A 15,378-nucleotide genomic window follows, 5' to 3' on the forward strand; every position below is an offset into this window, starting at 1 on the left:
CCCTCCCCAAAGTCATATTTAGGAGATACTATTGTCCACTTTTAAACAACAAAAAAAAAAAACAGAATAGTAAGTGGCAGGATACATATTAAAATCCAGGGATAAACCCTGTGATTTAATCATTAACTAGCCTTTTACACAGATTATGCCATCAGAAATTGGCTATTTTGTCAGAGTATGAAAATTCACAAATGTACATCTAATGTTTTCTTGTTTAACTTTAGGAAAGTAATATAAAGTTTACCCTGTATAAACAACTAACTGGGAAGACAGAAAAAAAATGAGTATGTTAAGATTAAGCACTAAATGGTCAATCATGATCCACATAGTTTTGTTTACCAGAGGGTCTCCAGCATTTAACTCATTACTAGCCATAGTAAACAATAAATGTTGCCCTAGCCCAGTGGTTGGCAAACTCATTAGTCAACAGAGCCAAGTATCAACAGTACAACGACTGAAATTTCTTTTGAGAGCCAAATTTTTTAAACTTAAACTTCTTCTAACGCCACTTCTTCAAAATAGACTCGCCCAGGCCATGGTATTTTGTGGAAGAGCCACACTCAAGGGGCCAAAGAGCCACATGTGGCTCGCGAGCCGCGGTTTGCCGACCATTGGCCTAGTCAGTTTGGCTCAGTGGATAGAGCGTTGGCCTTCGGACTAAAGGGTTCTGGGTTCTATTCCGGTCTAGGGCCCATACCTCAGTTGCAGGCTCCTTCCCGGCCCAGGACCTGGTTGGGGCCCATGCAAGAGACAACCAATCGATGTGTTTCTCTCACATCGATATTTCTCTCATCTTTCCCTCTCTCTCCCACTCTCTCTAAAGATCAATGGAAAAACATCATCAGGTGTAAAACAAACAAAATTTGTACTTCTGAAATGTTGTTTTTTTTTAGTATTTTATGGCCCCAGAATGTGATTTACCTATAATTAAAAGTCTATATAGCAAGCATTTACACAGCCTATTATATTGTTATAATAGCCACCCCCATAATTAAAAACCTTGATTCTGTTATGCTTAGACCACAACTTTAAATAATACACCATAAATAAAAACATTCTATTTCAAACATCCAAATGAGAGTTCTTTTGCCATTTAAATTCACAGGCTGCCCTGGCCATGGCTTGGTTGTTTGGAGCATAGTCCCATACACCAGAAGGTGCCAGGTTCAATTCCTGATTAGGGCACATACTCAGGTTTCGGGTTATCCCTGATTAGGGCACATATGGGAGGCAACCCATTGATGTGTCTCTCTCAGATCGATGTTTCTCTCTTTCTCTCCTCCTCCCCCTCTAAAAATCAATTTTTTTAAAAAAGACATATCCTTGGGTGAGGATTAAAAAAATTGAGTAAATTTCACAGACTGCTTTTTTAATGTGGGTGGTATACCTATCCTCTCCCAACTAATAAAGCCAAAAACCTTATTTCTCTCTTTTTTCTCAGAATTTTTCCTCTATCAAACCACCACATGCGAGTAATAAAACACAGTAATGAAAGAAAAAAAATATGTAATTTATAAAATTGTATGGAGAAAATATAAAGCCGATAACCCTGGGCTGTTTGTGTCCTAGGTTACTACCCCTCTTGACATTATCTTCTAGCCCCAGCCGAAATATTCACTGAAGGATCTGAAATATTACAGTTAAACAATGAGGAAACATCAATTTATTGCTAACTTACAAATTCCTATGCAGAATTTAGCTGAAGGACAAAAAATAAGGCAAGAAAAGGGGTGACAGCTGATATTCCAGACAGCTTTATTCACATTTATGAATGATTTACTCATAAGGGTGGCAGGACTTAATGCAAATGAACGTAGAGGAAACTGTCAGCTGCCCTGTGGTTCAACCAATAGAAGCACAGCTCCATCTTGGCTGTGCACTAGACTGCATTACAAACAGACCATACCATCGATACCATCGCTTCAACAGCAGCCCTTCAGACAAGAGGTAGGTTTATATGATTTTTTTCATTCAGTAATACATGTCCTTATGATGCAGTATCAAAATATTTCACCATAAAAATCAAGCAGAAAGCTTTGTTCCTACTAAAAACCAAAATAAGCAATGTATTCATTTCATTGCTTGGCAGGATTTTATTATGGAAACATAAAGACTGCCTGTGCTATTTGAGAGCACCCTTACCATCTGTGCCTTAATGGAAAATTCATGACATTGTCTTTAACCGGATCTATATCCAGACCTCAGAGTAAACCATAAGCATTTGATTTTAAATGGTTATTTGCTAATTTTATTTTCTCTGAACTACTTCATTACAGCAGTTTGGTCTGCCTTAAACAAAGGATTTTTCTTAAAGAAAAATCTAAACTAAAAGCGAATCTTGGACTAAAGCTTTCTGATTATATATGTGCAAATCATATTGGCTAGTAAAAAGCAGTTGCTTTACAAGAACGTTTGATATATTTTAACAAATATGAGAAAATAGTTCAAATTTGTTTTTTATTTAATTTTGTGAATCTACACAATATCACAACTGTGATCTTTATATAAAAATAAAAAGACCATAAAGGTACCATTATGTAGGCTGCATTTTACTATAACCAAAGACATAATTTCTAGAGCTTCAGACTTTTCTAACATTTTAATTTCCTTATGTAAGTAAAATCTTAAAGTCCATATTACTGTAATATTCAAGTCATGCTATTTTTAAATGAAAACCTTTTTGAAATAGCCTTTCATTTTTGCATATGCCACAAAAAGAAAACACAGTAACTTCAATGTTATTCTCAAATTGACCCTCACAATAAATACGGGGTAAGTCTTATTAATTCACTGCATTTAGAAATAAAAATATGTCCTAAGAACTGGTTATGGTAGGATAGTATAATACCTTTTAAGGTACTAAAATTACTTTCATGGCTCAGATTAACCATTCATGTCTACTAAAAATCAGTAGCAACTGCTGACCAAATTTCTAATTTTATAATATTCAAGCATGAAAACATCATTATTTAGTAGATGCTAGAGTTCAAAGATATTACCTATAAATGTTGACCTAAAGATCCAACTTCTGCCCTTTTCTTTGCTGGTAAATCTATTTAAAGAACTTTTTTTTCATAGTTTTTATTTCTTAGCTGCATATAGCTAATGTAAGTAAAGTGTCCCTTACAAAGACCAAAGGTTGCTATAAGAATATATTAGATCTCTCCAGGTTTAGCACAATGGGGTTCGTTACCTAGAAAACATTCCTGTTTACCATACAAAGTATGGGTACCCAAAAAGAGTCTCAGATAAAATAAAAACTACACTACTTTGCAAAAAAAAAAAAAAGAAAGAGTTAACTTGTAACTCAAATTTCAGGTAAATTGTAAACCAAAACCCCTACCACCTACATTGTTTTAAAACCATGATCAGCCTACATTTCCCTGGTAACACATAACACATCTCTAGTTAGCACAGATGGAGGCTCTTCGCTGTTTCACTGAACTGACGAGAAGCATGGCCTGTCTCAGAGAGTTCCAGGGCTAAGTGCATTGCTCAATATGTAAAGGCCATTATTATTAATTGATCATATTTCAAAGTGACATGCTTAAAAGGCACTAGAAAATTTAATTCAAGGGCTTTTACCATAAATACAGCAAAAGCATAAATTTATTCTGATTTAGCAATTCAAGATTTCAAAACAGTTCCTAGTCTTAGCCCCATAAATTATTTCACTAGAACCATTAGAAATTGGAGGAAAAATAGGTGAAGGTAATTGTTTCAAAAATTAACAAACTAAATAAGTATATGGTATTTACCTTAACACTTCCCCATCCTATAATGAAATTTTACTTTATTGTTTTAATATATTTTTACTGATTTCTGAGAGGAAAGGAGAGGGAGAGAGAGACAAACATCAATGATGAGAGAATCATTGATCAGCTGCCTCCTACACGCCCCCGTACTGGGGATTAAGCCCACAACCAGGCATGTACCCTTGACCAGAATCAAACCTGGGACCCTTCAGTCCACAGGCCGATGTTCTATCCACTGAGCCAAACTAGCTAGGGCTGTAATAAAATTTTAAAGGGGCTAAAGGAGATGCAAAAAAGTAGACTTTTCTTTGTCTTGTTTTTTTTGCCATTTTCTCTTACTTTTCAAAAGGCATGTTTACAGCATTTGCTTGATATAAATTTACATTTTAGTTTCAAAATACAGTCTCAGGATATAAAAAAAATCCTAATGGCCAATATCTTTTTGCATGTCTAGTTGTGTCCAATCCAAAGTAAATTCATTTTACCCTAAATTTAACACAAAAAATTACTAGAGCTCTACTGTACTTTGGGGGGGGGAAAATAAATCACATGAAATATAAGGTGAAAAATGATTTCATATTATATGGGTTATAAGGGTTTACTATTTTCAGCTATGCCTAGAAGCTAAGTAGAAAGTGAGTGTTTTAAGTTGCTCATCAGTTTTCAATGCACTTACAGGAGGCACACTGTCATCATTTGTAACATAAACCTGACATATACATACTCTTTCTTAAACTGCTTAGATGCTTCTAGCAAAGCTTACAATGCCCTGGGAGATGGCATACACTGCTCTCCACAGTATTATTACAAGCATTATGATAAGCATAACTCTATGAATAAGGTATACAGTCTAGTCAAAATGTTTGCCCTAGCTGGTTTGGCTCAATGGATAGATCGTCAGCCTGTGGACCGAAGGGTCCTGGGTTCGATTGGTCCAGTCAAGGGCACGTACCTCGGTTGCGGGCTCCTCCCCAGCCTGGGCCTTGGTCAGGACTCAAGCAGGAGGCAATCAATAAATGTGTTTCTCTCACATCGATGTTTCTCTCTGTCTTTCCATCTTTCTTTCTTTTTTTTAAAATTCTTTTTTTTTTTAAATATATTTTATTGATATTCTACAGAGAGGAAGGGAGAGAGAATAGAGAGCTAGAAACATCGATGAGAGAGAAACATCGATCAGCTGCCTCCTGCACACCTCCCACTGGGGATGTGCCCGCAACCAAGGTACATGCCCTTGACCGGAATCGAACCTGGGACCCTTCAGTCCACAGGCCGACGCTCTATCCACTGAGCCAAACCGGTTTCGGCTCCATCTTTCTTTCACTCTCTCTAAAATCAATGGAAAAATATCCTTGGGTGAGGATTAAAAAAAAAAAAGGATTAAAAAAAAAATCCTAATTTTTTAAAATCCAGAAATCTCAATAAATATACTAAATAGATATAGAACACAGTAGATTTTTAAAAGTCAAAGGCAAGGAATAGTTTTAAAATATATTTATTTGGGTTTTGAATCAGTAATATAGTCAAACGGTTCAAATACTAAAAGAGTGTCCAGTTGGTGTGGCTCAGTGGTTGAGTAGTATGAACCAGGAGCACGGTTCAACTCCCAGTCAAGGCACATGCCCAGGTTGCAGACTTGATCCCCAGTGTGGGGCATGCAGGAGGCTGTCAATCAATGATTCTCTCTCATCACTGATGTTTCTCTCTCTCCCTCTCTGAAATCAATCAAAATATATTTTTTAAAAACTAAAAGAATGTAACAAGGTATATCTTGAGAAATCTCACACACACCCATCCCCCAAATCTACTGTCCATCTAAGCCCACAAGTAATCGCTGTTTGTATATTCAAGATTTTTGTGCAGATACAAGCAAATAAATATTTCCTCCTTTCCTATACATGCTGTAGTGTACCTTGCTCTTTTCACTTAAACAACATATCCTAAAAATCTTTCCTTATCTCCACACAATTACCTCATTCATGAATAATATTCAATTGGGTGGATATTCTATATTAATTTTAACTGTAAGAATAGTTCACTAATGGGTATAAGTTAACTTCAAATAATTAAATTTAGTTGTGTATCTGTCTGCCTGCCTGTCCCTACTTTCTCTCCTCCCCTTCCACTCTCCCTCCATTTATTTACGGGGAAAAGGGCCTGAAAAAAATTTAAGCAATTCATTTATACCTCAAAAATAAACAGAGTATGAAGCTCCTTAAACCAACTTTCTAATCATTTTTAAATCTCATTTTCAAATAGTAACTTACATTAGTCTTTACAAATTCTCCCCAGTTTTAAAGTCAAAACAAATTTAAAAAAGGCCTACTCATAATAAATTAGAATACAAAGTAATAATTTTAACCAGGTATGAGTTAGAGATTTATATAGCCAATTTCTAGAAGAAAATAATTAAAAGTTTGATATATTCGGGAGATAGGATTCTGGGTAAAACTTTTAGATTTTTTTTAATTGCTTTGATATTTCTGAAATCAATAGCATACTAACACTTTAAATTAACATAAAGTCAATTAATAAGGTAGATTAAACTAATTTGAGGTGCATAATGTGGAAATGGCTTTACTCTACTTTCTCCTCCCTATCAGTGTTTAGAAGAAAACCCCTCAAAAAAAATTTTCTCCCCCAGAGATTAAAGGCCTTAACCAAAAATCTAAGAAGTACTTTCATCAATACTGGAAAGGTCCCAGGTTGGTTAGCACAAGTGAAATTATTAGATAGACCCTTATGTAATTTTTCCTATTCTACCTACCCATGTAAGTGGCACAAGGACCTACTATTCTTCCTTTCCCTCTCTTCTATTTGCTCTGCTTTTCAAAAAGGGCCTGAAACTCATTCATACTGAAGTAAAAATAACTAACAATGTGTGTTACCCCTCCCAGGAATATCAGCATTTTAGTAGTGCTAAAAATCTTAAAGCTAGCTGAACTTTTTTTAGGGGTGTGTGTATGTCATGAAAGACTGGGTCAGAAAGGACTTAACTTTTGTTTCCATTTGAGTCTGTTTCTGTGGGTTACTTGACTATTTGTGTGCATGATGATTAGAATCAGAGGCAGCAATAATGCAGAGGTTAGAGAGGTAGCCTATCAGGAAATCTACATTATATAACTCTATGTGAATGGCACCCCACAATACAATATGAATGGTGCTCCTTGGAGCTGTCAACATTGCAACCCTGCTTTCTATAAGAACATGCTCTGGCCCTGGCTGGTGTGGCTCAGTTGGTTGAGCATTTTTCCATGCACCAGAAGGTCACTGGTTCAATTCCTGGTCAGGGCACATCCCCAGGTTTCGGGTTTGATCCTCAGTTGGGGTGCATGTGGAAGGCAACCAATCGATGTTTCTCTCTCACTTTGATATTTTTCTCTTAAAAAAAAAAAAAAACATGCTCAGAAGAAAAAAAATTCAAAGGCTAGAAGAGGGTAACTTTGAAAGGCTAGATCTCCAGATATAGTTTGAAAATAATGTAATGTAATACATACTGGGTTATAGACAATATATTTTTATATGTCCCAGAACTAATAGAAGCAATTGATTCAATTACATACATTAGTCTGTTATCCTTCATTTCAAGATGAAGGGTCCCAAGCATCATAAAACTGAACAATTCTTGCCCAGACAGCGCGGCTCAGTGGTTGAGAGTCGACCTATGAACCAGGAGGTCACAGTTTGATTCCCGGTCAGAGCACATGCCTGGATTGAGGGTTTGATCCCCCGGTGTGGGGCATACAGGAGGCAGCCGAATCAAAAGTTCTCTCATCATTGATGTTTCTCTCTCTCTCACTCTCACTCTCCCTTCCTCTCTGAAGTCAATCAAATATATTTTACAAAAAAGCAAAAAAATACTGAAGAACTCTTAAATCCAAAAAGAAAAATAAATTGAAGCCTTTACTTTTGGCCTCAGATCATCAACTCAACCTTCAAAAGACACAAAAGAAGAATGGAAGGAACCAAGTCCATCCAGAGAGGTAAAGGGATTTGCCAAGCAAATCTGACTTAAGAAAGAAAACAAGAAGCTTAGAAGATAGCAATTTATCAAGCCCAAAGTTTTAAAAGTATATCTATAAAGAAAACAAAGAAATCTAAAGGAATTATACTGTTACTAGTGCCCCGGTGCACGGATTCATGCACACTGAAAGGAAAGTAATTAGAAAGTGGCCAGAAGAGCAGGACTAGGTGAGATGGGCCGGACACACCCTGAAGCCAACCTCCTGTGATCCCTTCTCGGCCAGCCCCTTCTCAGCTAGCCGCACCTGAGGTGGTGCCATGGCTCGAAGGGCATCAGTGGAGTGAGCAGGGTCCCTCTGGAGGGTGGGGCCCTCAGCCTGGCCTGCGGGTATCAGGCCAAAATCAGCTCTCCAACATCCCCCGAAGGGTCCCGGATTGCTAGAGGGCGGTTCTCGGGTGACGCACCCCAGAATCAGGCTCCCTCCTCTCTGGTTCCGGGGTGCGTCACCCGAGAACCGCCGCTGCCAAGTCACTGCAGCTCAGCACCCTCCTGTGTTAAGCGTCTGCCCCCTGGTGGTCACTGCGCATCACAGCTACCTGCCAGACGGTCACTTAGCCTTTTATATATATAGACTAGAGGCCTGGTGCATGAAATTCGTGCACAGGTACAGTCCCTAGGCCTGGCCTGCAATCAGGGCCATCTTTCCTGACTGCTGGCAGCTGGCCCCGCCACCCCCCCCCTCACCCCGGCCACCTACCCCCGTTTCCCCATTCGCCATCAGGCAAGGAGCCTGCCAGCCAGGGAAAGGGACCCAGAGGAGGTCAGTGCACCTCATAGTGACTGGTCGAGCCGTCATTCTGGTCATTCTGTCGTTAGGGTCAATATGCATATTGGCCTTTTATTATATAGGATGGCTTTAGGTTTTAAGTGACTTTTTAATCTTTAACACTCTCAAATCGGGGCAACAAGTCTCAGGTCAACAAGAGCAAAAGTTAATGCAAGAATACTGAAACTTGAACTCACTAGCTAATTTTGTGAAATGGAATAATTCAATAAATGGTAACTTTGGGGCACTGAATTTGCCTATTTTTAAAAATATATCTATAGGTCATTTAGGCACATGAAACATTTAGACACAAAAAAATCTGAAGATTTTAATTTCTTCATAGGCAACTTAATTTGACTTTTCTTTCTCTACTATTTTTCACTCAGCCACTATTCCCTGATTCAGGTCCCTGTCCTCGAAGTTTAAAAGAGTGGAAACAGAAGCCAAAAATACACAGAACTAAGAAGGTGAGAGGGTCCACAAGGGCATTTTGAAGAACATAACCTTAAAGTGCAAGAAATTCCTGACCACTTTTTTAGTCAAATTTTAAACCAATTCAGTTGCCTTTTTTCCCTTCCATTACCAGTTAATTTCTGTGTATGAATATTAAACGTACATATTTAACAAATAATATACACAGAAATATACTGTATAGTATGGTTTACAGACTACACTGGCATTAATATAGAAAAAATTAGCCCAGCCACTGTGGCTCAGTGGTTGAGTGTTGAACCAGGAGGTCACAGTTCAATTGCCAAACATTCCCGGGTTTCAGGCTCGATCCCCATTAGGGGATGTGCAGGAGGCAACCTATCAATGATTCTCTCTCATCATTAATGTATCTATCCCTCTCTCCCTCTCCCTTCCTCTCTAAAATCAATAAAATCACATTTAAAAAAAAAAATTAATACCATTAAATGTGTTTTTAAATTTATTAAATACCATTTAGGCATTAATTCTGGCAGAAAAGGAACACTCAAATTGCCTATATAAATTTATTAACAAATCTTAGCACTGAGATTTGGATTGATAAATCTGTAGAGTCTGGTTACATATACTCATTTTCTATCTTTTTATAGATTCAAAAGAATACAAGAAGTGGAATCCTAAGAATGGCCTCCCTGAGCTCCAGCTTATGGAATGAAACCACTACATCTGTTTATCAGTACCTTGGTTTTCAAGTTCAAAAAATTTACCCTTTCCATGATAACTGGAACACTGCCTGCTTTGTCATTCTGCTTTTATTTATATTTACAGTGGTATCTTTAGTTGTGCTGGCTTTCCTTTATGAAGTGCTGGACTGCTGCTGCTGTGTAAAAAACAAAACGGTGAAAGACTTGAAAAGTGAACCTAACCCTCTTAGAAGCATGATGGACAACATCAGAAAACGTGAAACTGAAGTGGTCTAGCACTCTACATAAGATGAGCAAAATCTCTGAAAACAGCCTTCAACTTTGGAGAAAAAAAAATTTCTGAGACCAACTGTTATTATAAAACTGACTGACTTTAGGAGGGAAAGACAAGTTAAATATGTACTGTGTGTGTGCATCCCTTTCATTAAACATACAGTAAAACTTCATAAATGTGAATAATTTACCAATCTCTTTAAATGACACTTTAAAAACTAGATAAAAGATTCCTAGAATTCAATATTAAGCAGCAAAAGAAAAACTGGAAAATATAAGCAAGGTTAATGATGCCAAAGCAACTTATACCTAAACAAATTATGTGGACTAACAAAAAGAGTACCATGCCCTGACCAGTGTGGCTCAGTTGGTTGGAGTGTCTTCCTGTGCAACAAAGGGTCACATGGGTTTGACTCCTGGTCAGGGCACATACCCAGGTTGTGGGTTTGATCCCAGAAGGGGGTGAATACAAGAAGCAACTGAACAATGTTAATGTTTCTGTTTCTCTTTCTCTCTCTCTCTGTCTCTGTCTCTCTGTCTGTCTCTCTCTCTCTCTCTCTCCCCCTCCCTCCCTCCTCCTCTCTAAAAATCAATTTAAAAAATAGAGGGGAGCAATGGGGAAAAAAGGGGGACATCATATCCTATGTAATCCTATCTAATAAAGAGGGAATATGCTAATTGACCATCACTCTGTCACAAAGATGGCTGTACCCACAGCTGAGGCCAAGTTCCCATAAAGAGCCTTAACCAGCAATCAGCAGGAACCTGAGGCTATGCCCTCCCCTGCCCCTGTGGGGCTTGACAGGGGATCTCAGGCCGTGCCCCACACCCGGCAGGGCTTGACAGGGGACCTCAAGGCGTGCTTCCCATCCTGGTGCTAGGCTAGGGGACCTCAGGCTGCTCCCCCCGCCCTAGCGCCAGTCTGGGGACCTCAGGCCGCGCCCCCCACCAGGTGGGGCTTGACAGGGGATTTCAGGCCGCGCCCCCCACCCCGGCACCAGGCCAGGGACCTCAGGCTGCACCCCCCGCCCCAGCACCGGGCCAGGGTACCTCAGGCCATGCTCCCCACCCAGTGGGGCTTGATGGGGGACCTCAAGGTGCACCCCAGTGCTGGGTCAGGGGAACTCAGGCCGCGCCCCCTGCCCCAGCACTAGGCCAGGGGACCTGAGGATGCACCCCCCTGCCAGTGGGGCTTGACGGGGGACCTGAGGCTGTTCCCCCCTCCCGGTGCTGGGCCGGGGGACCTGAGGCTGCACGCCCCTGCCTGGCGGGGCTTGACGGGGGACCTCAGGCCATGCCCCCCACCCAGTGGGGCTTGACAAGGGATCTCAAGGCACACCTCCTGCCCCGGTCTGGGCTGGGGGACCTCCGGCCACGCCCCCTGTCCTGGCACCAGGTCAGGGGACCTGAGGCTATGTCCCCTGCCCGGTGGGGCTTGACAAGGGTGGGACTGGCCGGGTCTGGATCTTGCCCAATGGGGGGGGCGGGGGGCGGCTGGGTCTGGGTCTCACGTGATTTTGAGGTGCATAATGGTGGGCGGGGACTTGACTCTGGGTCCCCCTTTTAATGTGCATGCATTTCATGCACCAGGCCACTAGTCCTATATAATAAAAGCATAATATGCAAATCAACCGAACGGTCGAACAGCAGAACAACCATCAGGACGACCATTCAGGACCACGCTATGACACTCACTGGCACCAGGCCAGCCAAGGTGGTGTGATACAATTGGTTGGGGGGCCCAGCCATTGCCCCATGATCACCCCGCAGAGGGAGGCCCAGGCCACTGACTGGCGAGCTGCGGTGCGTGGACGGGGCCTCCCTCTGCGAGGGAAGCCCGGGTCCCGGGTGTTGGCAGACAGAGGGAAACCCAGGTCCCGGGTGCCAGAGGGAAGCCAGTGCTGGCAGCCAGGGAAAGGAAGGTCTACTCTTGCAAGAATTTCATGCATTGGGCCTCTAGTCTGTAATAATCTCAACAATAAAGTTTTTTTTTTAAAGAGTACTACATCTAAAAAAAAAAAAGAGTACTACATCTACATGTATTTTGGTAATAAAAATACTTCCACTTATTTTAAAATCCCTACTTATTAAAAAGCAGTATTTTCTAGTTTATTGAAGACAACTTACACATTTTGAAAGACTTCATTTTTTATGTAGGATTACTCTAACAAAAATCTCAAAATACTCAGAAAGGTCCCAAGTATACTTGCATAAAAATTTTATTAAATGGACTAACTGTTGCCCAGCCGGTATGGCTTAGTGGTTGAGCGTCAACCCAGGAACCAAGAGGTTGCTGGTTCAATTCCCAGTGAGGGCACATGCCCGGGTTGCAGGTCAATCTCCAGTAGGAGGTATGCAGGAGGCAGCTGATCAATGATGTTCCTCTCTTATTGATGTTTCTATCTTTCTATCCTTCTCCCTTCCTCTTTCTAAAAATAAATACTTTTTTTTTTTTTTAACATGGACTAACTGTTGAAATGCAAGGTCTAAAAAGGGTCATGTTAAGCTAAGATTTACTACTACACCCCCTAAACTGCATTTCTTGAACTTGTGCTTTCAGTTTGCTTCTCATATTTGCACTCTCAAGGGCTAAGATACCCAATGTAGAAAAGACTGTAAAATACAAGTCAAAAGATAGGATCACTCAACACCTGTTAAGAAATACGGCAGTTTTATTTCTTGGAATTACAATGACTATACAGATATTATATTTTACTAGAGGCCCGGTGCACGGTCCCTCAGCCTAGACTGCACCCTCTCGCAATCCAGGACGCCTCAGGGGAAATCGGACTGCAGTTTCGGACCAATCCCCGCAGGCCAGGCCGAGGGACCCCACTGGTGCACGATCGGGGCCTAGGAGGGACCGCAGGAGGGCTCCAAAGCATGTCCAGCCCATCTTACCCAGTCCCCATCGGCCTGACCCCAGCAGCAAGTTAAGTTAATGTGCCACATTTAAGCTGTTATTCCCAGGGATCACGCCTAAACTGGCAGTTGGACATCCCTCTCACAATCCAGGACCGCTGGCTCCTAACTGCTCACCTGCCTGCCTGCCTGATTGCCCCTAACTGCCACCCCCCGCCCCCCGCCAGCCTGATCACTCCTAACCACCTCTGCCTGCTGACCTGATCGCCCCAACTGCCTTCCCTGCCAGCCTGATGACCCCCAACTGCCCCCTCCTGCCAGCCTGGTCGCCCCCAACTGCCTCCCCTGCCGGCCTGGTTGCTCCCAACTGCCCCCCCTACCAGCCTGGTTGCCCCTCACTGCCCCCCTCTGCTGACCTGGTCGCCCCTCACTAACCCCTCTGCCGGCCTGGTCGCCCCACACAGCCTGCTATTCAGTCGTTTGGTCGTCCCTCACTAACCCCCCCTGCCAGCCTGGTCGCCCCATGCAGCCTGCTGTTTGGTTGTTACTGCGAGGACGTCTTGACCAATTTGCATATTACCCTTTTATTAGTATAGATGTACACTATTAACTTTTCCCTACCTTACCCTGTAATTTATTTAGTCATTGCACAAATAAGTATTGAATGCTTCTATGTCTCAAAGACTAGGTTACAATAGCAAACAAGTAATCAATTCATCCAGCCAGTGTGGCTCAGTGGTTGAAAGTTAACCTATGAAACAGGAGGTCATGGCTCAATTCTGGGTCAGGGCATATGCCCGGGTTATAAGCTTGATCCCCAGTAGGGGGTATGCAGGAGACAGCCAATCAATGATTCTCTCTCATCACTGATGTTTCTATTTCTCTCTCCCTCTCCCTTCCTCTCTGAAATCAATAAAAGATATATTTTTTTAAAAAACAATTACAAAACTCTTAGAAGAAAACAGTAAATTTTCATGACCTTGCATTAGGTAAAGATTTCTTAGGTATGACACCAAGAGCACAAGTGATAAGAAATTGGATCGAGAAACTGTGCCCAGAATATATAAAGAACTCTTACAAATCCACGGTAAGAAAACAACCCAATATTTTTCTAGTGGGCAAAAACTGTGAACAGACATTTCACCAAAGACGACACATGAATGGTCAAATAAGCACATGAGATGACATCCAATATCATTAATCATTAGAGAACTGCATATTAAAACCAAAATACCATTTTATATCCACTAGAATATGATCAGAAAGACAGGAATAACAAGTCTTGGCAAAAATTAGAAAAGAATGGAACTTTCATACATTAATGGTGAGAATGTATAACAGTATGACCATTTTGGTAGTTTCTTAAAAAGTTAAATATAAAGTTACCACATGACCCAGAAATTCTACTCTTAGGTCTCTTTACAAGGAAAAAAATGAAATAAAAAGATGTCCACACAAAGACTTATCTATAAATGTTCATAGCAGCACTATTCATAGTAGTCTAAAAGTGAAAGGAATATAAATGTCTATTAACTAGCCGGCTTGGCTCAGTGGGTAGAGCGTCGGCCTGCAGATTGAAAGGTCCCAGGTTCGATTCCAGTCAAGGGCACATGCCTAGGTTGCGAGCTCGATCCCCAGTAGGGGGCATGCAGGAGGCAGCTGATCAATGCTTCTCTCTCATCATTGATGTTTCTATCTCTCTCTCCCTCTCCCTTCCTCTCTGAAACCAATAAAAATATATTATTTTTAAAAAGTTTACAAAAATGTCTATTAACTGGTGCATGGATAAACAAATTGTGGTATATCCCTATAATGGAATACTCTTCAGCAATAAAATGGAATGAAGTCCTATTCCATGCTACAACGTGGATAGAATTCTGGACAAAATACAGCAAACTGAATTCCACAACAAATAAAAAGGATTATACGTATACTATGACCAAGAAGGATTTTTTCCAAGAATTCAAGGTGAGTTTAACATATGAAAATCAATTAATGTAATATACTATTGTTATCAAATGATCAAGTTAGTGTTCTTTAGTCTAACAGATGCTAAGTAAAAAAGAAGCCCCACACTAAGGACCACATATTGTCCAATTTCACATATATGAAATATTCAGAAAAGGCAAATACATAGAGACAGAATGTAGATTATTGGTTATCTGGGGCTGGGGTGGAAATAAGGAACAACTGTAAATGGGCACAAGGAAATGTTCTAAAATGGGATTTTGCTGCCTGGCTGGCATGGTTCAGTGGTTGAATCAGGAGGTTGAACCTATGAATCAGGAGGTCATGGTTCAATTCCCGGTCCAGACACATGCCCAGGTTGCAGGCTTGATCCCCAGTGTGGGGCGTGCAGGAGGCAGCTGATCAATGATTCTCTCTCATCACTGATGTTTCTATCTCCCTCTCCCTTTCTCTCTGAAATCAATAAAAATATATTTTAAAAAATAAAAATAAAATAATAACCTAAATTCTAACTACAACACAAGACTTTTAACATCTTAAAAGCAAAAAATTCTCTCATCATTACATCCTTTCTACTTAAAATGCCCAACAATCAATATG

The 15,378-nt window shown here is 40.7% G+C and overlaps 2 protein-coding genes across 7 annotated transcripts in view; one reads left to right on the plus strand and one right to left on the minus strand.

The window, feature by feature from the left end:
• Positions 1-15,378, minus strand: part of GTF2E2 (general transcription factor IIE subunit 2) — a 54,073-nt gene that overhangs the window by 36,156 nt on the left and 2,539 nt on the right. The gene's annotated exons all lie outside the window — the stretch shown is intronic.
• On the plus strand, positions 1,858-10,624 carry SMIM18 (small integral membrane protein 18). Of its 4 annotated transcripts, XM_080660291.1 has the most exons (4): positions 1,898-1,947; positions 7,672-7,735; positions 8,929-9,009; positions 9,622-10,121. In XM_080660291.1, exon 4 carries the CDS (start codon positions 9,655-9,657, stop codon positions 9,949-9,951), a length of 297 nt encoding a protein of 98 aa, XP_080516417.1. In that variant the 5' UTR covers positions 1,898-1,947; positions 7,672-7,735; positions 8,929-9,009; positions 9,622-9,654; the 3' UTR covers positions 9,952-10,121. The 4 variants fall into 4 exon arrangements, with proteins under 4 accessions (XP_080516416.1, XP_080516419.1, XP_080516417.1 ...); XM_080660290.1 differs by lacking the exon at positions 7,672-7,735 and having other exon boundaries at positions 1,858-1,947; positions 9,622-10,624; XM_080660292.1 differs by lacking the exon at positions 7,672-7,735 and having other exon boundaries at positions 1,902-1,947; positions 8,948-9,009; positions 9,622-10,120.

Source organism: Plecotus auritus, assembly GCF_963455305.1.
Source record: "Plecotus auritus genome assembly, chromosome: 3".
NCBI lineage: Eukaryota > Metazoa > Chordata > Mammalia > Chiroptera > Vespertilionidae > Plecotus > Plecotus auritus.